Here is a 23,306-nt window from a genome sequence, read left to right as displayed (position 1 = left end):
TTCTATCAAAATGCAGTCCATGCAGCCAAGCAAGAGCTTGCACGCAAAAAGAGACCCCAAGGGAGCACTAGGATTGTAGGGAAGGAGGGAGGGAATCAGAAACCTGAAATCCAGGTTGGCAAAATCCAAGCTCTCACAACCAGGCTGTCCAGTCCACAGGAACCTTTCACAGCACCCCTGAACGCCAAACAGGCTTGAGGATGCCAAGGCTAATACTGAGCTTAGCCTTCAGCATCAGCTCAGTGAGGCAGACTGCTCTCTCTGAAGGACAGGGTACAAGTGTCCAGAGAGTCCAATAGGAAATCAGGGCAGAAGCAATAATTTCAGTGCTGCCTGGTCCAGAGGTGGGGAGGGAAGGGGGGAAATTGTTTTGTAAATATTCAAATTGAAGAAAGAAATAGAGGCAAATGAATTTAATCTGTTTTGAAAAGTGGAATCAGTTGTTGCATGGGAGATGTTGGTGGTTTTTTGGCAGTAAAAAAATTCCTGATTGGCACCAAAACCAATACTTATAAGACCTGAGGTGAGTCCCTCAAATTTTGATTTATAAATTCAGTTTGTTATTTTATATGCCAGCTGCATGCCTTGGGCTGAATTGATTTATGTATTGAAAATATAATCTTCCAATTCCAGAAACACCACAAGCATAGAAACAGGTCAGTTTGCTCCAAGTATAGTAATTTCGCGATTATAAGCTGCCCCTGATTATAAGCCGCACATTACAATACAGAGTGTGATAAAAGGTATCTATTCTATCACCATCTGTTGAGGGTGGGGGCAGTGATCCTTATCTCAACGGCATATATTCTGCTAATGGGCCATCCATTGAAACCAGGCAGGGCATTGTTCTTTATCTTTTCACCACCCATCCTTCCTCCAGTGAGTCATTTTCTGCTAATGGCCATTGAGTCCCACTGTGTGACTGATAAAATTACTGCATCCCATTGGAAGTTGCTCCAGCCAGGGGGAAGAGCCCAACATTTCTTACCAAGATAAAAACAGAGGTTTTGGGACACTTAGGGAGCCCCTTTCTCCACTGGACTCCAGAGGAAAACCGGATTTCTCCACATCACCACTGGACCTCGGGAGGGAAACTGCACCTTGTACAGGAGCACTGCTCCAACTGAATCACATCTGTCACTGCAGGAGGACTGCAGCCACCATTTAATGGGACTGCTACCAACACCCTGCCTGACGGGGTGTCAGGTTGTACTCTGACTTTGTCAGGGTTTGGGGTTTGTTTCTTTGTAGCACTGTATTCCTATTTCAATTTCCCTAGAAAAGAACTGTTATTCCTAATTCCCATATTTTTGCCTGAAAGCCCCTTGATTTCAAAATTATAATGATTTGGAGGGAGGGGATTTACATTCTCCATTTCAAAGATCAGTTCCTGCCTTTCTCAGCAGACACCTGTCCTCCAAACTAAAACAGCAACTTTTTGTTCTTTGTCCATATATGAGCTGCACCTGATTATAAGCCACACTTCAGGTTCGGACCAAAATTTTAGTCAAAATGGTGTGGTTTATAACCGTGAAATTACTGTAAATTTTCAAGCCTCCTCAGGAGTTCATAGAAGAACTCGGCATTTGGCAGGGACATACTTCTGTGGCCTCTGAAATGCTTTCTGCAGATCTCCAGGCTCAACCAGAGAAGAATGACAGAGTTTAATAGAAAAGTCACTACTTGCACATGCAAACTTTTGATTCTTTTTTCCATTCCTCACAACTGTGCACTCACAGCTCTCAGCTTTCTGCACAGTGTATAGCTCAGGCACTGCTCACACAATGCCAACAACCCGTAACTTCAAACTACCCTTGTTACCTGTCAAACATATTTTCTTCCAGAAGGCTGTACTCTATGCTGAGGCAGTAAGATTTTTGGTTTTGCTTTTAAATCCAGTTGATTTTTTTTCTCCTTGCACATACATTGCTGAACATGGCTCCCAACTACAGAGCAGCAAGTACAGTTTCTCTCATTTTGCCATCAAAGGAACCAACAACAGGAGAGCCTGTCCCAGAAGTCCAATGCTGTCCACCCAAACTTCATCTGCTTAAAATACCTGGAGTGTAAAGCTGCACATTTGGTGTCTCTAAAAGTGCAAATACTTTCACTCAAAAGTTAATCAACAACAAACAGACATCCTTAAACAGAGCAGCTCAGGAATTCTAACCTGGAACCATTCTTGAACAAAATACCTAAACTCTCCTCCCAGAGGTAGAAGAAGAACCCACGAATTCTGGCTGCCCCATTCTCTTGCTGTCCAGTCACAGGCAGAACATGCATTAGCTGCCCAATGCAGCTGTCAGCCAAGCACAACACCCCACCATTCCTACCAGCTAAGAACAACAGAGCTTGAGAAGAGACTCACACAAGTCATCAGCATCTGCCCGACACCCTGAATGTGCAAGTGCCAGCCCCATGCTATGAAATTATCAACTGAGCTCAACACATGCTAAACATTCATGTGCCAGTAGACAGGGTAAAAAATACAGGTGCCTAAACAACACTCAAGGAAGCAGATAGTCAAGGCAGGTTAAGGACCCAGCTGCAGACAGCTACCTTTTGTCCCAGCTCTGTACCTCCATGTGCAGAAGAGAGACAATACGACTCTTCATGCAGTAAAACCTGTGTAGGATCTGTGTATGCCTTGTGCAGGATTAGGACAGTGCATTGCAAATACAGGATGCCATCCTGACACAGAGGCAGTGATCATGATTTGAACACGAGCTTTGCAGAGGTCATGTTTTGTAACTCCAGACTGTGCTGTCCCATCTACTAGTAAGCCACTTAGTGAATTAAGGTAACCAGCTACTTGCTTAGGGCTTTGTGGAGGTTTAAACTTTCTTCTTGCTAAGCTGCCATTTATGGGTCTCGACAGCAGTAAAATAAATTGTTTCATGATACAGCAACATTCCGTTTAGATTGCTGCCATGTCTGTAAGGAATGCACCAGGAAATAAAAGCCTGCAGCCACTCCGCAAAACAAGCAAATTTCTGACATAGATGACAACAGAAATTCCAATGGTAAAAACTTTTTCCTGCTGTCATTACAGTCTCTTGTGCCATACTCCAATATCTATTAGCCACAGACAAAAATGAGAGGCATATTTTGCTATGAAATGGAAAGGAGTGACACTACACCAATCTTTAAAAGTATCACTGGGAACAATTTCCACTGCCAGGACTCATCAAATCTCAAAAAAGCTATTCCTTTCTGTCCTAGGTAAAAAGTTTAGAATAAAAAAGGCCCAGGATTTACAGCAGCATTTGACCATGGCAAGCACAATACGATTGACTATCATCAGTACTGACTGAAGTTAAAAACAAGGTTGTGCCAGGTAAGAATTGCTACAAGAGAGTAAGTCACAGACATGACTCTGTGTCCTTCCCCTGCTCACTCACACATCCCATCTCCACTGGTCAGGTGCTCACACCACCTTATGTCAGCTTTTAGTGCCTGCTAATGTATTAACACACCCAGTGCAGCCCTTCCCTTGCAGGGCCAAGCAGGAACTCTCTCCCTTTCCTAGCCACTGACCTTAATGAAGCTTGCTGGAACTTAATACCTTCATGGACTGTGTGCTTTTGTCAGTTTGGGTCACAATTGGACAGCACTCCCAAACCTCAGTGAGGTGGGAAGGACACACCCACCAGTCTCTCCGGCTGGTCAACACATTGCTCCCTTAGAGCAGCAGATGTCAAGACAGGTCATGGCAAAGTAAAAGCCAATTCCCAGCTGCTTATCTGTGGTGAGAGCACCACCAGCACTTAGTGCTCAGTTCAATTACTGCACAAAGACTGCAACTGGGGTAAGGGTGGGTCACAGAGACTAAGGGCTTAAAGAAAAGACACTTAAAAATCCTGCAGAGCACCAATTTAAATCTAGCAGGACTCTTGCCACTTTTATCCCCTTTTGGCCCAGCAGTGCTTGGAAGGACCCTAGTTTTCAAGAGACATTCAAAAGCATCCACAATATAAATGGTGGTAATAACTTAATCCTGCTTTTGTGCAAGGCAATTCTAACTATTTAGAGTTTAGCAAATGCTGGAAGGGTCCAGCAGATGCCTCAAGGGAAGAAAAATTGTTTGCCTTGGATATCTGATGCAAAGAAATCTCTGAAGCCTGCAAAACACTCTTGCACCCTTGCACACACCCAGACACCATCTCCTCTTGCCACAAGAAGCAGAATTTCAGCATGTTTGACCATTTTCCATTTGATTGGTGTGAAGTTGTCAAAACAAAAGCACAAAGCAACAGGCTTGGCCCTTCAATACAACTGGGGAGTAAGAAAATTTAAAAAGTCCCAAAGACATCTTTAATTTTTGCAACAAAAACTTTCCAAAAGTGTGAATACTTCTACTGCACCCTCCAACCCCTTTACTCATAGCATGTAGTGACAGAAAGCTCTTGGGAAAGAGTAATAGTAGGATTTATGGAAGTAAACTTCTAGTAGTGCAGCAAAATGAATCTGATCATTCAGTAACTCTCATTCCAAACACAGGACATAACTATGTTTGCATCACCTCCCTATCCAGTAGAACAGGCTGATCAGAAAATGGGCTCCATCTGGAGGCATGAGATGGGAGTCAAGGACAAACAGCCTGTGCAGGAACTGGCACTTAGTTGGGGCAGGACTGGTAGCTCCTCCATGAAAAAACCCAGCCACACAGAACCACATAGCTGCAGAGGCCATGATCAAAAGCTCATGCCTAAATGGTTGAAAAAACACCCAGATAATTAAAGATCACGATCTAGAGTTAAACTCGCCCTTGGCACAACCACTAGAGACTCTGACAGCTGTGTTGTGACTCCAAAGCATTAGCTGGGCAACCAAGAGATTCAGAGCTTTGTTTTAGAATTACCCAACTTGCACATAGGCAGATGTGCACAGATGTGCTACCTGGGAAGGCTGCAAAGAATGTTAGCAATGCTTTGAAAACTCTCTGCGATTACCAGTATTATTACTGAGTAAATATAGTGGAAAGGGGAAAACAGGAGTCCATCACACTACACCCACCTTGCTTTTTCAAGTATTTTTTGAGCCTTGCAATGCAGCAATGGATCAGAGGTCTCCTTCTAGGCTCTACATAGTCCACAGAGTCAACCACAACCACCAAACATAATGCTAAGGACATGTAACCTTGAATTATCACCTGGAGAATGTGTTCCTAGCATAGTGCATGATGCTGTCAAAGTCATAGGTCTCTCCAAGTGAGTTCACTTCCCCAGCTTCCATCTTTAAAAAGTTGTACTCCTGGCCTGTGATGACAAACAAAAAGGAAAAGAAACAAACCACTCTTAGAAAGAGAAAAAAAGAAGACTTCTACCTGTGGGAGCCCAGAATGAAATGGATATGCTCCTATGTTTCAGCAATTTCAGCTGGACATCCAAAATATAGCTATTTATTCTAGACAAAGACAGCAATATTTCTTCTCCAACCCTCAGACCACCAGCGTTTTCCACAAGTGTAGCAAGAAATGTTTCTACCCAGCCAAAAGGCAGGCAGAATAACCTGAAGTGTGATTTTACCTTGCTGTATGTTCTCTCTGATGATAGTGACATGCTGGTCCCTGTCAGGTCGTGTGTGCTCATGCCAGAAACCCACCACATGACCCAGCTCATGAGCCACAATACCAAACTTGTCACAGTTCTTTCCAATGGATATAGCCTGAGGGCCCCCTCCTCGGCGACCCACGTAGGAGCAGCACCTGGAAAAGAAAACCCACAAACCCATGCAGCACCTCAGTGACTTGAGGAACTAAAACATGGGAACAGAGGATGGCATCTGGCAGGGTTCAGGACAGGCAGCAGCTGCATACACTATATGTACTTGCATGGAAGTACAAAGAAAACATAAAGAAAAAAGTGCGTATCTATAAACACACATGTACCCCTAAGTGTTATCCCAGGAAAAAAGAATCCAGAAAGGCTTAGCACCTTCTGAGAAAATACTAAAGTATCCTAGCAATCCTCACTAAATTGACCAGCTGCATCTCTGTGACAGATTCCCCAATGTAGCCTTTGGTCTATTCTGGGCTGGACTCACAAAGCCACGTGTCACTGAGAGCTCTGTTTGCAATAGAGACTGCAGGAGTGTGTGCAGCACTTACCCACATGTTCTGTATGTGAACACAATGAAGCTCTCTTCATCAGTTCTCTCCACAAAGGTCACACAAGTGTGCTTCTCCCAGTGCCTCATTGCTTGCTTAAAGATAGCTCTTTGGGTTCCTGGAAAAGAAATCAAGAGGAGCAAACAGTGAAGGCCTGGCTTTCAGGAAAATCTCTAATGGACTTCATCTGGATATGGGAACAGTCAACCTTGCAAACAGCCAATGACACCTCCTGGACTCTGGGGCCCACTTCCACCTATAGCATTACCTTCCTGTATCATCTTTTCTCTCTCTGTGCCTGATGAATTTACTGCTCTAATTAAACAGGTAGCAAACTTTACAGATTAAGTACATCAATATTTGTGAATACAAAACATGTCACCTCTCTAGGCACAGGCCATTCTGGCAGAGCTGTTAGGTGCTCTGATCTGAAGACCAGCTACTAAGTGACGTGCCAGTTTTGCTCTCGTGACGTGAAGTAATGACCACGCACACCTTTCAAGACCCAGGAACCTCATGAGTGCTACAGATGCTCCTCAATACTAAGGCAAAGCTTCCAACAGCAGAGAGGATTCTGCAAAAAAGGGGGCAAGCACAGTTCACAGGTGTTGGCTCCTAAAGGAAAGTGACTCAGTCACTCAAGTATTTCTTGGACTCCAGGAGAAGAACCATCTCACTGCACACCTCAGCTTCAGGCTTCCACAGTGCACAATTCCTTGTGCAATGACATGCCCACCCTACCTCAGGAGACAGATTCCCAACGACCTCAGCCCTTAGTGGGAGAACTCTGCTCCAGAGATTTCCCACAGTGTTTGAGCCACAAAGCCCATGGCAGACAGAAAGCAGTGTTGTCACTACTGACCAGTGAAATTTCCTCCAATCACGTAGGGAATGACCCCTCCTGGCCAGATCCTCTCAGCCCTGGACGTGGTTGCCCTGCGCACTCTGGCAGAGGAGTGTGCATCCATCCCAGGCTCATCTTTAGATTCCTTCCCCTTCGGGCTCCTTGCCAGCGTTGTGTTCTGCCTGCCGTCTGCAAGACAGAGTGGCAACACTGTTTAAATCCCCTCTAGTTCCATGTGCAGCCCTCAGGTAATACCCCGGAGCTTCAGAAAAAGATAAAAAGAAAAAGCAAGGTGTTAAATCAAACCAGAAGTCATAGACAGATTTGCCAGTGATTTTTTTGGGGACTTTGAGACTGCTAACCTATAGAAAACTGACCCTTCTTGTTTCGGAGCCTCCACGTGCACTATGCCAAAGTGTTCTCCCATTAGGATGTAAAAACACATCCTTCCCTGTCTCTTATCCTTTCACTCTCTGCAACAGCAACTTCACAGATGGGGACACAGTACTAAAACAAGGGGAACAGGAGGTGGGAATCAAACAAGCCTAGATGTCACTGTATATTCTCAACTTGCCCTACCTCTCCACTCATCTGCAGGGAATGGTTTGTTCCATTAGGAAATGGTTTGTTCCATTAGGAATAGCTTCAAGCAACAACTACTCATTTGAGCTGGCCACAGAAGGTGACAATCTCCTAACTCTGAAATCTGTACTCAAGGCTGAAAAATATTACTTTGGTTTCACATACCAGGTCTTGGGTGCTTTGGAAATCTATAAAGATGGGACAGTCTCTGCTGGAGGAGGGATGTTCAGGATGGAAGAACAGAAGTGCAAATCTCCATCCATGCTGAATCTCTTCATTTTAATAAAAAGGAGCAAAAATACAAAAGGGAAAGTAGAACACATCTCATTTCTTGTCACAGAGGGTAGAGGAGCCCTGGCTGTGTGGTGTTCAGCACTGGCCTTAAAATCTGCAAGAGAATGCACACATCTTCTAGGCAGACCCCGTACCTTGCCTTGCATCTTTGCTGCTGCAGCTCTGCTCAGATTCTGAGTGCACTTTTCATGTGGTGTGAGTCTGACACCTTTACTCAAAAAATCCTTTACTCAAAGCTTCCTGGTTGTTCATCTCCTAATTGAGGTGGCATGGAAAACTCAAACCCTCAAAGCAGCCATAGTCCAGCTGGGCTTTACAAACCTCTGCGTGCAGACACCACTTGTTAGATAAGCTCCCAGTGCTGCACAACCAACTCATTAGCTGGACTAGGGCAAAGGAATAACAGAGCCCAGGGGCTGCTATGCCTTCAGAGAGTGCTGGCCTAAAGAGTCACATCAAGGTGAGCATCCTTGCCACCTTGAGGAGCAGCACTGCTGGTGGTGGCTCACAGTGCACTGCTGTGAAGCCCAGATGGCAATTTGTATGTAAATCAGCAAGACAGCTTTGCTTTCCATGTCAGGGACACAGGCTGCCGGCTTATTAAAAAGCACAAGTCCTGCTAAGACCTTCCTCCAGTGACAGGGGGGCTGCTGAGAGCCTCTTCCCCTATTCATCCCTCCAGCTGAAGCACCAGTAAGCAAACCACTACTGTCAAGGCTGAGGGGATCAATACAATGGGAAGGAAATTCAGGCAGTGTAAGGGAATTAAAAGAATGAACTTTAAACCCTCCCTCCTGCTTCACCAGGTCAAGCCCTTCCTGCTGAAGGCCTTGCTCTGAGCTGCAGGACAAAAACAGGAATTTGCCTTTTGTTCCTCTTACTCCTAAGCACCTTCCTGGCATTTCAGAAGCTGCCCCATCTCCAAGCCAGCTGCTGGATCCTGGAAGGCAGAAGCTCTGAGGCTGGGGGTTCTCCCAGCAAAGGAGGAACCACCCTCCTGCATACACACCTGGTGCTGCTGGTACCGGGCACCAGCACAGGCGCTGCCATTAAAAGGGCCACAGCTAGAAGAGAGAGGGTGTCAAGACAGAACCAGTCTTGTCTTCTATTCACAAACTGCTCCTGGCCATGCCCAAAATCTCTGTGGATTTGCACATGGACATGTCACCAGAGCTTCCATTCCTTGCCAGCAGCACACTCATTTGGGCAAGTTCTCCTCACCAGTCCTGCAACAGGTCTTGACTGCTCCTAACTCCTGCTATAGTCTTCTGCCTTTAACAACTGAAATTTGTTAAAACCTCCTCCCAGGAGAGGCCTGACACATTCTCTTAGCATGGGTTACTTGTGGGTGGGGGTGAGCAATTGCCTTTATATCACTTTGGTTATTTTTTCCCCTTTTGTTCACTTATTAAACTATGTTTATCTGAACCAATGGATTTTCTCACTCTTGCTTTTCCTGCTTTTTCACTTCTCCTGCTGGAGGAGGGGAATAGTGACTGGGTGCTTGGCTTCTGGCTGGGGTCAACCCACCACATTATACAAGGCAAACCCACCCTCTCAGAGAGTTCATCCACAGCAAAAAATGCCTGGGCAGGGCTGATCTCCCAGGCATGGAGGCATACACATGTACAAAACAGTACAAAAATACGTTTTTACAGGGATAAAAAAGTAAATAAAAGATACCCAAAGGTCTGGGTGGGGTACCACATTACCCTTTTTAACTGCTTTGTCACTGTGGTTGGTTGAAGTGGCATTCTCATTTGACACCTCTTCTCCCAGGCCTCCTGCAAAGGAAAAAAGAGCAGAGACTCATCTCTGGTGAGCTGGCTGGCAGAGCTCTGATGTGGAAAGGACAACAGCAATGCCAGCTGGGGTCTGCTGGCCACAGCAACTGCTTTCCCTGTTCAGAGAGCAGGGACTAAACCCTTGATAAAGCTAGGCACTTCTCCTGGATTTGTTTCTAGCCTACAGTGACACCTTGCAACTCATTACCACACCACGCCTAATGCTGAATAGGCAGAAAGTCTCTTCTAGGGAAGGCTAATTTCATGGAGATTTAATGAGAGCAGGAGCTGAATGAGTTGATCTCTGTAGAGGTATTGAAAAGCAAGTTTCTGTAGTCTTGGTGGCAAGATAAAGCATGAAGAGCATGGTAAACCACCACATGCAGAAAAGAATGCGTTGTTGGCCATACAGCACTGCTGGATGCAGTGTGGACACTTCCAAGAGGGATGTCTCCCTTTCAAGACAGCTGGACATCTTCCAGGCACTGAAGCAGTCTTGCTTTGCCAGCTGGAAAACTCTCCTTTGCTCTGGAGCTGGCTTCTAGCAAATCCTTCTCCAGCCTGTCCAACAGGGCAAGGACAGGGGAAAAGGTGTATCCCTGCACCTTGGAGAAGGACTGAGAGGATGGTAACAAATCTACATTATACCACTGCAACTGATATGAGTATCAGGAAAATTATGATGAAAGATGGTTACAAAACAATGCAGAAGAAAATAAAATACCCAGATTCTCAGCTGGTTAGAGCTTCCTGGTCCAAGAGACACAGTAAATCAGGGGTTTGTCTCCCAAAGGAAGTCCCATAGTTTAACAGAGCTTGGTTGGACAAAAGCCATTAGATGTGTGAACAGGAACAAGCCTGATTCAACAAGATGGATTGCTCTGAACTCTATCACTCTTTTCCAGCTTCAATGTCCCATCCTAAGATTTCCCTTTGTTTTCTTTCATGCCCAGTCCTCCTCACTTCCTTAAGCCCAAACCCAACAAAAGTTCCTCTTCTCAGTTTTACATGCCCAGGACTTCTCCCACCCCCACCCCTGCAAAGTATGCTATTCTTCACACAATATCTCATTCCATTTAAAGGAAACCCCAACTAGCCATTCATCACGAGAATTATTAAGGCATGCAACCTTTGCTGAGGCAAATGATAATTTTGTATTTCTAAATAAATGCAGCTTGCTTCCAGTCACAAACAGATTGCTTCTTAATTGAACTTAGGAGGTGAATTATATGGTGAATTAGGGAAAAAGAACAACTCTGTATTTAGTGAATTGTTCTCCTAAGAGGGAGCTGCATGAGATTGAATTGCAAATGATGGCACCAAAGCCTAGAGCCGGCCCCTCTCCTGTGCCCGGGCTGCTGACCTCTGCTGTGCCGCACTGCCATTCCTGCACTCCCTTCTCCCAGCTCCCAGCACATTCTTTCCCAGAGATCACTGCAGGCCTTGGTTTCTTATGCAAAGAGGAGGTTTGAATAAACTAGTGTGACTAATGAAATCTACAACATCTTTGCATATTTTGTCTTATTGTAGCCCATGAAAAGGGAGAGCACTACACAAAGGCCAGATATGGGGGTGCACAAATACCAGATATTTTCAAACTCTAATTTCACTCACACAGACAGGGAGCACCCACAGCCTTGTGTCCCACAAGGGTGTTTGGAATCAAACATGACAATTTTAGAAGATCCTCTTCTGATTCACTTGAGGTTTTAGACATTTCCTATCATCATGATGCCTAAAGATATGCCAAAAAATTAAAGTGACTTGACAGACATTTAGTCCTCTTCTGAGTCTTTCCAAGAGAGGGCTAAGGTAGGATCTCAGAAGAACTGATATGTCATTGACAGTAAACAAGGAAGCCAAGAAATGCACCTTGTCTCTGGAAGCAGTTGCACATAGGTTGCAGGTAATGTGTAGGTCCTGTTGTCCCCTCAACACATTCCTGAAGTTGTACCTCTCTGTCAGACTACTCTGACACACCCAAAAGCAGAACATATTCCAGTGTCACTGCCCCAGAGCACGAAATGTCCATGTATGTACTGAAGCCCATTATCACTGGAAATACTGAAGAGGAGAAGGGAGATTTTCAGTTTGACATCGTGCTCTGTGCAAAGCCAATAAAAGCAGGCTTGGTATCCCACAAAGACATGTTATTGACTTTAAAGGATACCCAGCAGTTAACAAGCCCCCCAAGATCACTTTCATCCCCAGCACCTTCCACATGCTGCTGGGCTAGACCAGCACTCATCTTTCTTAAGCCTGAGTTTTGCTTGCTTCTCCCACAACCAGCCAAAGATACAGAATTTGTTAGGTCATGTGTCCATGTCTCTCTTCTTAACCTCCACATTTTTGTAATTCAATTCTTCCTAATAATTTGTCCTACTTAACAGCTGCAACCCTGGCAGAACACTGCTGGACTCCCTAACTAGGTAACTTAGTTTCTGTGCATGACGTGGCAGAGACACAGAAGAGATTCTCTGCCCAGGCTGGGGAATATTTCATCTTCTACCTACAGTGCATTTGCACATCTTGTTTTTCTATTTGTCATAGACCAGCACTGCCAAGGGAGCTTGGCTAACTGAAGGAAATGTCCAGTAGCTTGAAAGCACCATAGATGTGAGATAAATGCATCGTGTCTGCAAGCATGGCTGAAGAACAGGTGTATAAATTGTTTTCAGGAACTAGAAGCAGCCTGAGGTTGTAAGTAAGGGTCCAGCGAAGCAGAAAGCAGTAGGCTGGGGCATTGTTGGGAAGAAAGCAGTTTCTCTCACTCTCCCTGGAGAGGAAAATGAAAATCCAATTTTGTTAAATGAAGTCCAAGTTGCTCAGCTGAAACCAGAATAAAGGACAAGATATTAAGAGAGAGGGAGAGTGCACAAAGCATGCCACCAAAACTATTCTGTTTGCAGCTCCCTTGCACCACTAGAACAGGCAAAAGATGTGCAACCTGAAGGCAGAGCAGGAAGCAAACTCCATTCATACCCTCACTTCCAATAACAGAGGGTGGGACTGGGCGAAGTAGTAATACAGCAGACCTGAAAATGTGTCTTCTACAAGATGCAATTTAGGATTGAAGGCATTTATTGCTGTGCATGTTCTGGTTTGTTTTTGTTGCTTAAGCCCGGGGTGTCTGAATCACCAAGGAGGGGACAATTAGATCTCTTGCTCACTAAAGCTTCTGTGCTTCCTCCACTTGTTTATGGACCATGAAGGGGTTCTTGTCTGAAAAAAGGAGAGGAAAGCCAGGCAAGGCAGTGAAGCAGTCTGCTGGTGAATCAGAATGCGTGTGGTTGGCCCAGAAATACCTACCACCCTCCTTGCAGTCCACTTAAGACCTGCTCGAGGGGCAGCTGACTTCCAAAACATTTTCGCACCATCTGTCTTTGAGCTTTCATTGGAAAATGCTGCTCTGAGGCAAGATGAGTTACCCAACGGAAAGCAAAGGACAAACATCAGTCTAGACTGAGTCAAGCTTCATTTTCAAATTATGCCTATGTTAGTCCAAAACCCAACTAGTGACAACAGGAATTGTAGTTTGTAATTGAAGTCCAAAATATTGCAGACTGAGAACACAGAACATTCTTACATGGGAAACTGGATGGGATGAAGCTTGCAACACCTCCCTTTTCTCCAAACTGTAGAAGTTCCCATTAAAATCAAAACCACTTTGAGAACAGGTCAAAGCCAGGATAATTTCTTCTCTCCAGGCCAATGAAGAATCTCTTCATGTTCACAGAGTTTTCCTTTCCCCTTCCTGGTTGCTGAACTCTGAAGGTAACTACCACCCATATGCTCATTCCCTCTGCTGCGGACAAAGGAGTCCACAGTGATCACCAAGGACTTTGACAGATTTTCCAATTTTTCTGGTTTAGCAGAGAGTAACTTGGCTGTGCACATAATTATTTGTTCTCAGGTGAATCGACTTTCTCTAAGGTATCTTACTGTGGAGAGAAGGCCATTTCAGAGCTGGGTTACTACACAGTGATAAAAAAAAGTACTTTTGAAAAATTATAAACAATTTCACCTCCCCTACCTATGTCTTAGAATACCCTGCTTTCATAGTCTCACTCAATACATTCACACTGCCATGGTTTAGAGACTGGATTTCAAACAGGGACTGCAGTGAAGCACCAGCAAAACCAAGCTGTGCAGTTAACATTAAACACTAGCCATTCTTAAGAGTTTCAGTTCTGATGAGTTCTGTGATATAATGACCATCAGAGAAGCTCCTGGAAAAACAGGATAAGTCAAACAATGTTACATACAGTTTTTAACCTCATTAACCAGTGGTCAAGAACTGTTTAGTATAGGAAAAAAACTTTATTTCACTGTGTTTTCTAAGCACAGAAAAAGTGATGATTTTATTAAAACAATTTCTGCTGGGAAAATGCATTCAGAATGCAGAACAGATGTTTCCCAGAGCTGGTGGAGAGTCTATAGCAAAAGCCTTTCATAAACCCCCATACCCTGGAGATCTGAGCAAATGATTTGAGATATATCCTTCAGCATTTCCTGTCAGTGGAAGAGCTGAAGTTCCCTCAATTTACTTAAAGAAAAATAAATTTAAAAAGGAAGAATTCTGAACCCCAAATTCCCTGCAGGAATCTGTTTTTCATATTCAGAGTAAGCTGACTAGCTGCAATAACTCAGGAGAGTCCCAAGGTCCAGAGGCTTGACAGGCAGATGTGTCATCCCCACATCAGCTGTGAATGCTTGTGCAGGGAAGGAGGACACTGGTCTCACAGGGAAGTTCATGACAGGAGGAAGGTGAGCACAGCTAAGCAAACCCAAGGCTGCCACAGACATGAGCTGGAAAGCACTTAATGGACTAAGATCTTCTGCTGGTCAGCTGTATTTGGAGTGGTGTGGCAGGCAGAGCAGAAGTGCAGGCAGCACCATTCCCAAACACCCTGCATTTTCCCTGGATACTCCCTGCTCTTCTGGAAGTGGAAACATCACTTTTATACTGTGATGCATCTTGTTTTTAAAGAAGGCATTGCAAGAAAGGGGACAATCTGACCCAACCTCTCCAACAACCTTTCAACTGAGACTTAAGGAAGGACTGAGGAGACTGAAAGGGGTCTTTTCCTGTGGGCTGTAGCAATCACTTCTGTTCCCTAGGGTAAAAAGACAAATAATTGAGAGGTAAAAGAAAAGAAAAAAGTTACCTACGACCTGTGTCATCTCACTGGTTTATTCCAATGAGAAAGAGCCCTGCAAGTACAGTATTTTTACTAAGGCAAGTGAAAATGAAAAGCTAAAGTGACTACATGAGTATTTTGGCCATGTGCATGTCTCTGTTGTTTAGCCAGGTCCCTACACATGGTGCAAGACTTCTCCCTTCCCAGCATATCAATTGAGCAGTGCACAGTACCAACTATCCCCATTCCCTTGCACCTGGCTTCTTGTCAATCTGATGGGTCAAGATCTAACAAGTGTCTGCCTCACTTTGACATTCTTCTCAATTCACAAAAAACCACCTCCCCTCCCTGTCTGTCTTTTGGAAGGAAAGAGAAACAAGTGAATTTGCAGGCAATAAGGAAACTGTAAGAGCTGGCTTGGGTTCACCCACTGCTGTCCTAGTAGACAGTACCAACCTCACAGCCCCCCTTGGCTGACATTCTTTTCTTTCTGACCTGCAGAGCGCAATTTCTTCAGCCTCAGTGCACCCCAGGCTGCTGCAGACAGGGCATGCACTATTCCCTGTGCTGCCCTGCTCCAGCTGTGGCTTCCAGGGAGAGCCTGGGGTTCCCAGCATCCCAGCCAGGCTGCTCCTCCCCTTCAGCCTTCCTAATCCTCTTGTTTTCCCCCTACCTTGTTTATACTGGATAAAAATTAACTCAAAATGAAAACACTTACATGGGAAGCTAAGTTATGTTTGAATGGAATTAAAACTCCTTCCACAGAGAATGTTTTGTACCACTAGAGAGACCTTTCTTCCACTTCACTTTCTGCCTAGACATTCAGACATTCACAGTTCTGGAGCTTCTTGGACAGTTTTTGGTACCTTCTTATCTCCTGGGAGCCTGAGCCATGTTTAACAGGTAGTTGAGCAGCCTAAGTAGATATTGCTGAAACATCTCATTGCTTGGTTACCTACCAACTCCACCACAGCTCATTTAAAGAGCACCTGAAACCAGCTGCCAAACCAGGGAAACTGAGGCAGGAGCCAACACTGAGGCTGGACAAGTGGGACTTAAAACACTTTGGGAGCACAAGCCAAATGTAGCACTCTTAGGTAACCTCAGACCATCTCCTTCCCTGTGGTCTTCCCTGACTCCTTGGTGAAACAGGTGCCCAAACCATTTGCTGTCATCAGAGGAGCCGTGGGGGAGCTGAGGACTCAGGGCAGAGGCACTTTCCTCTCTGAGCCAGTGCCCCAACAGGGGCTGGTGGAGCTGCCCTGTCCTTCCAGGGACAGCTCCAGCTGGGAGGGGGAGTCAGGTCCCAAACCCACCCTACCCCAAACTGACTCCAGGATTCAGCAACAGCAACAACTGAAGGAGGAGCTAATCCCCTCCCTAACACTGCCTGATGCATCTCACACTCCCTTTTTCTCTCTAGGAAGTGGAACTGCCAGACAATCTGAATATTTCCTTTTGCTTCTGATCTTTGCCCTGGAGAAACTTGTTACCCATTCCCTGGGGCTGTCCAAGTCACCATCTGGCCTCAGAAGCACAACAGCAAACACAGTCCAGTGTTCCAGCCTAAAACTAATTTGCTTTCTTTCCCCACTTGACAGCTGAATAAATACTTCATCCTCCCCATTTCAAAAGGGGAGCTGCAGCAAAGGGGTTTTGTCCACTGCAGCTACAAGCATCAGCCTTGTCTCCAAATTAAGCCTGAACAAGTGGCTCAAAGTGAACACATTTATTCCACAAATGTAACCCCTTTCTGCTCAGAATCAACCACGAGCAGCTTACAACTTCTAATTTATTTGGTTTTTGCTATTGTCCAACAAGCCATTTTGGCAATTGATTGTTCCCTGGACCTTCCAGACATTTTTCTGACCTATGTAAGCAATTTTTATTTCGTGGACGCAGTAACATTCCTGCTTGAAAATAGAGAGCCTGAGGGTCAAGACAGCCGAGCCAGTCTTTCAGAGTGACCATCCTGCAGTGACTGCTCCCAGAGCTTATTAGACCCTACTCTTTCATGGACTGTTTCTTTCTCCAACCTCATTTGCCTAAACACTCTCAGAAATGACAAGGCATCTTATGCAATTGAGGGAAATGCAACTTTTCATTTGAGCAAATATTCAAGGAAATTAGGCATTTGCCCAGCTCTGAAGCACAAATGCATGATTTAGTCAATTCCACAGTTACTAGCCAAGCACTGTCAAATTTTACAATTAGGGTAATGGATTTAACTTTCAATGTAATTTCCATATGGATAAACTGATCTCCTCAAGTACATTTGCCCATGTGTTCCCTTCATCACAGTTAATTAATATAAAGCTATTTAATAACCTCCACTTAAACACAAAAGACCATTCAGACTCTTCTGGCATCAGTAAAAGGAACAGCCTCCAAATGTGATACACCAGCTGTAGACGAGAGCAAAAGAAAATTTAATTAAGAGCGATCAAGAGCACGACAGTTGCAAACAGAAATCAGATGTTATAAATGCTCCTACATGGTGATTACCCCAGCTCTGAAAGGGTTAATAGTGCCAACCAGTACCAGCTTCCAGGTGCTTTAGATGTGCCCAAGAGATCTTTGAGGATGTGGAAAGTAGTGGGGCTGGGAGCCAAAACCTGGCAAAGTTAAGCAGGGAGCAGCAGGGATTTGGCATCATCTTGCAGGAACACTGCAGCAGCTATGCCCAAAGCTGATGGTGGCACCAGGCTGAATAGGAAGAAAGTACAGAAACAGGCTGTTTGGAAGCAGCTTCAACCATGGCATCAATGGATAACTTCTGCAAATGATTTTAAAACAATATTAATTGCTCATTAACAAAATCCATGCTATTTAATATCTGAAGAGCAGCATTCGACAAGAGTGATACTGAGTTACTTGCCTTCCTGGATGATTTCTGAAAGAAGCATATGAACTGTGACTCACAAGATAAGCACAGCTAAAGTTTCCACTAAGAACGAGTAAGTGGCAGAGTTTGAAATAGCTGGGGATTTTTGTTACAATGGAGAAGGCTTTATTGCTTGGATGGATTCATTTGAGCAATATTGCAGAGTTCATAAAACCACTAAAAAAAAAAACTATGTAAGGCTGAACACTGACTGCACAGCAGAAATCAAACCTTGTATTTTGACAGATGGAAGGCCACCATCCAGAAAACTTGATTTCAGGGAACAGTGCATTTACAAAACAAACTTTGTGGTGCATGTGACCAGCTGCCACTGGGAACTTAGGCAAGAGGAAAAATAACATCTTAGTCCACAGGAAATGTGGAGCAAGTAACAGGGCTGTGTCATTCAGGTTGTGCTCTGCCCATTCAGGTGTACTCAGCATCTATTGCTTGGGACTGTCTGCAGAACCTTTATCACAAGCCCAGGAGAAAGAGGAGATAGATTTCATTTCTCTGTCACAAGTCTGGAACACCACAGCCAAGTGTGTAAAGGAATACTGCAAACCCACTAGTCCCACCTGGTTTCAAAGCAACGTGCCATACTGGGAAGACCCTAGTTGAAAGAAAATCAGAGCCTGCATATCTGTTGGTGGGACAGGTGGAGTAAAGACTCTAGCACCTCTTGTTGCTCCTCAGGCAGGTCACAAGCAGCACTCCCTGACAGGAAGGCACTGGACAGCCCCTCAGAACAGGCAGATGTGGCCAGCAATCCAAATTCCCCACTCCTGACAGCCGTGCTGTCCTGACTCAGGGCTTCTTCTCCAACCTGACAAGGTAGATCTGTCCCCTTTACACATACACATGCTCCATGCTTTGGTATCTTGACTTGATCACCATCTCTCCTCTCCTACCAGCAAGCACCAGACTGGCAGATTCTAGTTCTATGACTAGAAAAAGTGCATCCCTAAAATGAGAAAAATCCCTCTCTATAATTTCCAGAAAAGACTCCAAGCTGGCACTCAGAAACCCATAAAGAGAAGCATTTGGTGTCAAAATATCAAACCTAGAGATAGACATTTTCTAGTGGAAGAGTCTTAACTACAAGGGGAATCAGAAGGTTCACCAGCCAAGGGCATGGGATTTCTAGACAATTATCTTTATGCTGGAGAAAATCAGACAAGTCTGAGAAGGTTGCAGTAGGACTGTAAGACTCTGGGCTGGGATCAAAAAAAGCACAGTATCTGCTTTTCTGCAAAGAGATCACTGGCTTATTGGACAGAAGTGCAGATTTGGGACAGAGGTTACTCAGAAAAGCAGAGCAAACAAGAATGCTCTCAGCCCTACAGGACTTACTCAGCTCTTCCGAAGGGGAGCTCCTGCTTTGCCTTGGCAAACTACAGAACTGTGGGAAATTCATTTCATGGTTGTCTGCTCTGTAAAACCCCTGTTTGAATCGACTCACAGAGGTAAACATTTGGGCTAGTCACAGGAAAATCATTTGGCACAGCTAACCAAACCTCAGCACCAGGCCAGGCTCTAGGCACCCACCTTCCCACTCCCAAGGCTCCTCTTCCTGTAAAGAATGTGCCTGGATAGCAAAGAGCATCCCCAGAGTGCATGTCATGTGCTGTGGAAAACTGAAAGGAGGTATGCAGACAGCTGGACAGAGCCCTCAGACAGGTCTGCTGGAACCAAGATGATCCTCTACTCACACAGGAGGAAGCAACCTTCACTAAAGATCTCCCAGGGAAAGCAGACCCCTGCGGAGAGTTCACAGATGTGGGTTATGTTACAGCATGCACATGGTTACTTGCATTGCTCCTATGACCAACACAGCTCAGGTTCAGTTAGCACAACCCACAGACTTGCTCTAAGCCTAAATGAATTTAAAGGTTGGGCTCCAAGCAGCCCTAAATGACTCTGTGGCTCTGTGCAATCCAGCAATGCTGAAGTCCACTCCTATCCTGAACCAAGTGACATTACAGTGGAGCATCAAATATGAGTTACAAGGGGAAAGCCAGCTGAGTTTGGCAAGCATGTGTCAAGTCAGCTGAATTTAATAGTCTTGCTTTCAAATCCATAAATCAGATCTTCCCTGGAATCTCTGTTAGTCACAGTCTAAATCCCTGGATTTTGCAGTCTTCTAGAAGTATATTTTGCACTAATTTGAATTTCACTAGAAACACATGAGTAGCATTCAAGAGGACTCTGAGGTAATGTGCAGTGCTACTACAGCCCCTACACTGAGGAAGCTCTCACAAAGTGAAAGAGCAGGAGCCCTGCCTGTGACTGCCATCAGTACCTTAAGCATTCCACTGGAGAAGCCTTGTTCTGCACCCTGAGTTAAGCACACAGCTCTCAGCAGGAGAGCTCTGGCACCGTGTCCAGCAAGTAAACCCAGCTTACATGGGAATCAATGCCTTTCTTCAAGAGTGCAACCAGAGACAGGGACTATAAGCATCTTAAAACAAGAACAAGCCAAGCATGTTGTTGCAGATAGTCTTGTGCAGACGTGGTGAGACAGCACAGCAGCTGCCTGTATCTTCACTGCACACTCAAGAATAGCAGAGCTGCTGACAATGAACCAGGTCCCTGCTCTTAAGACAAGGTTTAATGCAGAACTCCTGTCTGCCTTATTTGTCAGAGAATTACTTACATGAATTTGCTGCCAGAGCCTCCAGTCACTGACAGTGGCCTCTGTCTCTCCTGATTTTAGTAGAGAGACTGGGTTCAAATATACCCCTCTCCCACCTGCACTGTTATCTGAAGCAATACTCTAGATAGAAAAGATGTTCTTTGAATTCCTTCTGCCAGTCATTTGTGGCAGTGTGAAAGGCTCATCAAGGCCTTCAAGCCATGCCTCAAAACCTCTCAGGATGAGAGGTAAAGAAAACTTGTTTGCACTGTTCTTAAAAAGCATTCTTGGCGACAGTGGGATATGGAGTCAGCTTCTTAGCAGCAAGCCCAGCACAGCATGGCATCAGTGAGGGCAGCCAGACTCCCTTGGCTTCTAATCTGCTGCTGCCAAACCCTGAAGAGACAAACTTTCCCTTCCTACTCACAGAGGTGCCTTTCAGGACTAGAAACTGTCTCTGTGATACACAAATCAGGTAAAGGGGTACTGTATTAGAAAAGTCCTCATAATCCCTAAAATGCCCATAAAAACTTAAGCCAGTTAGTATTAAAGAAGCACATACCTCTAAGAGGCATGGCAAGAAATAAGGTGGTCTTCCTCTGAGGCCAGTGCTTCAGCAGATAATCACTTTGTACCAGTGGAATCATGGGGGTCCAAAACAGAGGTGACACTGTGCAACTTCCCAGTCTGCCTCTGGATTATCTTTTTTCCCATTGCAGCAGATGAATCCTCAAACTTTCAGTCAAATTTCTTCTAAACTAAATTATACTGTAAAAGCAAATATTTTCACTGGAGTTTAAAAAAAAAAAAACACCTAGAAACTTTTAAAACTGCAAGATTTTTGAAAAATCTTTCATCAAAGTGATTAGGAGTTGTGATGCACAGGCTTGCTGAGATAGCACTCACTGGCAGATCCCCAGCTAACATATTAATTCCATTATGTTCTGAACCATTACTGTCTCTCTACAGGTCCAAATCCTAAGGGTATCCATTTCAACACCACTGCATGAGAACACCTGATTTTCATAGTAAACATAACATCTAAACTCGATCCCACAGAAACAGATAGGGAGGCACTAAAACCTGCATTTTAACAATGTGCCTCATTGTTTGTCCCTTCTTCAAGCTGGAAAACATTTTTAAGGAAGAGGAGAAATTCCTTGTTGGGCCGATTTTATATGTATTACAGATGGTGATAGCAGTGTGAGCAGGTGATGTGGAGGACATAGTTTGGTCTGCAAAATTTCTTATAATACAAAGCAACAAACAAAACGATCACAAGCACGTCTCTGAGTTTAGGACTTAGGTTCAAAAGAGAACAGCCAATGAGAGAAAAAAAATCCTGGTTTAGAAAATTAGAAAAATCTTAGCTCAAAGAAAGGTCAAATGTTCAACTTTAAACAGCTCTTTTTCCCGATCACTGATTAGAATAAAACTAGGTTTCAGGTAAAACAGAGCTGAGGTTGAAAGACCTGGAAAGGAGCCCAGAAGTCAGGTAATGATCACAACCTAAAATTGGGTTGGAGGACAGCACTTTGGAAAAAGCCTTCAGGGAAATCATGAAAGGGTCTCGACAAGAAATGAATTAGTGGGTAGCTCTGAGCCCTCTTGGTAGAGCACATCTCCTGGCATTCACTCACTTAATCTGCACTGCAAGCAAATACCCTCTACTAACTCACACAGCTCAGAGCTGTAACCAAGATCAACATGCAGACTTCTCACAACTACTTGGATTAAATGGGCTCCACTCAGCCACAGACCACCACCATCCTGCCTTTCCCTGAACAGGAGCTGAAGAAAACTCCACTTGTACAAATGCACCAGAGAAGGATGTTTGCACACACGATGCTACTGAAAACCTACTGCAGTTTTCAGGTGCTTGACCTGATAAATATTCTTCCTGATAAATTTTTAGGAAGGAAGCTCCTTTGGAGAAGATGAGACTGTTCACATGAGTAAGGACTATCAGGTCATAGGCTGCACTCCCGAAGGCTTTAAGCACATAACACAAAAGATGCAATTCCCTGTGTAGTGTCAGTTCCCAATGTGACCACTAACACAAAAGAACCTGGGTATACTGGACAGAGAAATCCAGACAAAGCCAAAGAGGAATATCACTGCTGGAGCACTGAAGTAAGGTACCAAGGAGACAGGCACCCCTAAAATCCACATGAGCAGTTTTTGAGGGGATTGCCAGAGAGCTCTGAGCCAGCATTCCTCAGAGGGAAGGAACCATGATCCTGCTCCGTGACTTTACCAAGGAGACAATGCTGTTTGGTCCATTGCTTTCAGATGCTAGGAATAAAACACTGAGAAAATGCTTGGAAACACTGAACTTCAAGGCATTCTACTGTCAAGCAGGATCACAAATCTTTAGTTTCTGAAACATGACCATGACGTTTCTGCAAGCAGGAAATTAATGGAGAAAACAAGCCTGAAGCACACTCATGCTGTGAAATTAAGCTCAGGACAGAGATCCGTGGCAGAATCCAAGCAGTTCTCCGATTCCCTGCCCCTCTCTCTCAAGGACCCAGAGAAGTACCTAGATATTTTCTAGACAATGACTGGGAGAGGGTGAAGAAGGGGAAAAGTTGAAACACCTGACAGTCTCTGTCTTTACCAGCCCATAAAGCTTTCCCTCAAGCTGTACAATGCCACTGGATCCAGAGGACCACGCATCCCATCACTCCTGATTACCCGGGAACCCCAATCTTCCTGCAGAGCCTGGCAGCTGCAGATGCTCCACACCAGCTACTAGGGTGCACACCTACAAACAGCCCAGCAGTGTCAAATGGAACAGTTTTCCCTTCTCCTCCCAGCTGAACAGCATTTTCTGGGAACAAGGGAACAACACCAGGCAAGAAGAATGCCCGGTCTAATGACAGGTTCAGAACTGCAGCTCCCAGAGAGGAAGAGCCTGTGTGTCTGTATATAGGTATTAAGTACTTCCTCCACTATACAACTAATCCGATTAACAGCTTTAGGAAACTCTGAAATGTTATAATTCAAGAGGTTCCATTCATAAAGGGTCTT

General features: G+C 44.7%; 1 protein-coding gene across 1 annotated transcript in view; it reads right to left on the bottom strand.

The window, feature by feature from the left end:
• The window catches only part of TLL2 (tolloid like 2), an 88,650-nt gene that overhangs the window by 30,855 nt on the left and 34,489 nt on the right, over nucleotides 1-23,306 (bottom strand). The window contains exons 3-7 of the mRNA XM_033066492.1: nucleotides 9,542-9,613; nucleotides 6,972-7,142; nucleotides 6,110-6,227; nucleotides 5,529-5,707; nucleotides 5,153-5,258 (exon numbers count right to left, since the gene is read on the bottom strand). Of these exons, the coding sequence (XP_032922383.1) occupies nucleotides 5,153-5,258; nucleotides 5,529-5,707; nucleotides 6,110-6,227; nucleotides 6,972-7,142; nucleotides 9,542-9,613 (646 nt within the window). The remainder of the gene's footprint in view (nucleotides 1-5,152; nucleotides 5,259-5,528; nucleotides 5,708-6,109; nucleotides 6,228-6,971; nucleotides 7,143-9,541; nucleotides 9,614-23,306) is intronic.

The sequence above is a fragment of the Catharus ustulatus genome, chromosome 8 (assembly GCF_009819885.2).
Source record: "Catharus ustulatus isolate bCatUst1 chromosome 8, bCatUst1.pri.v2, whole genome shotgun sequence".
Lineage (NCBI taxonomy): Eukaryota > Metazoa > Chordata > Aves > Passeriformes > Turdidae > Catharus > Catharus ustulatus.
The sequence above is the reverse complement of the archived record's forward strand: the minus strand, read 5'-3'. Positions and strand labels throughout refer to the sequence as shown.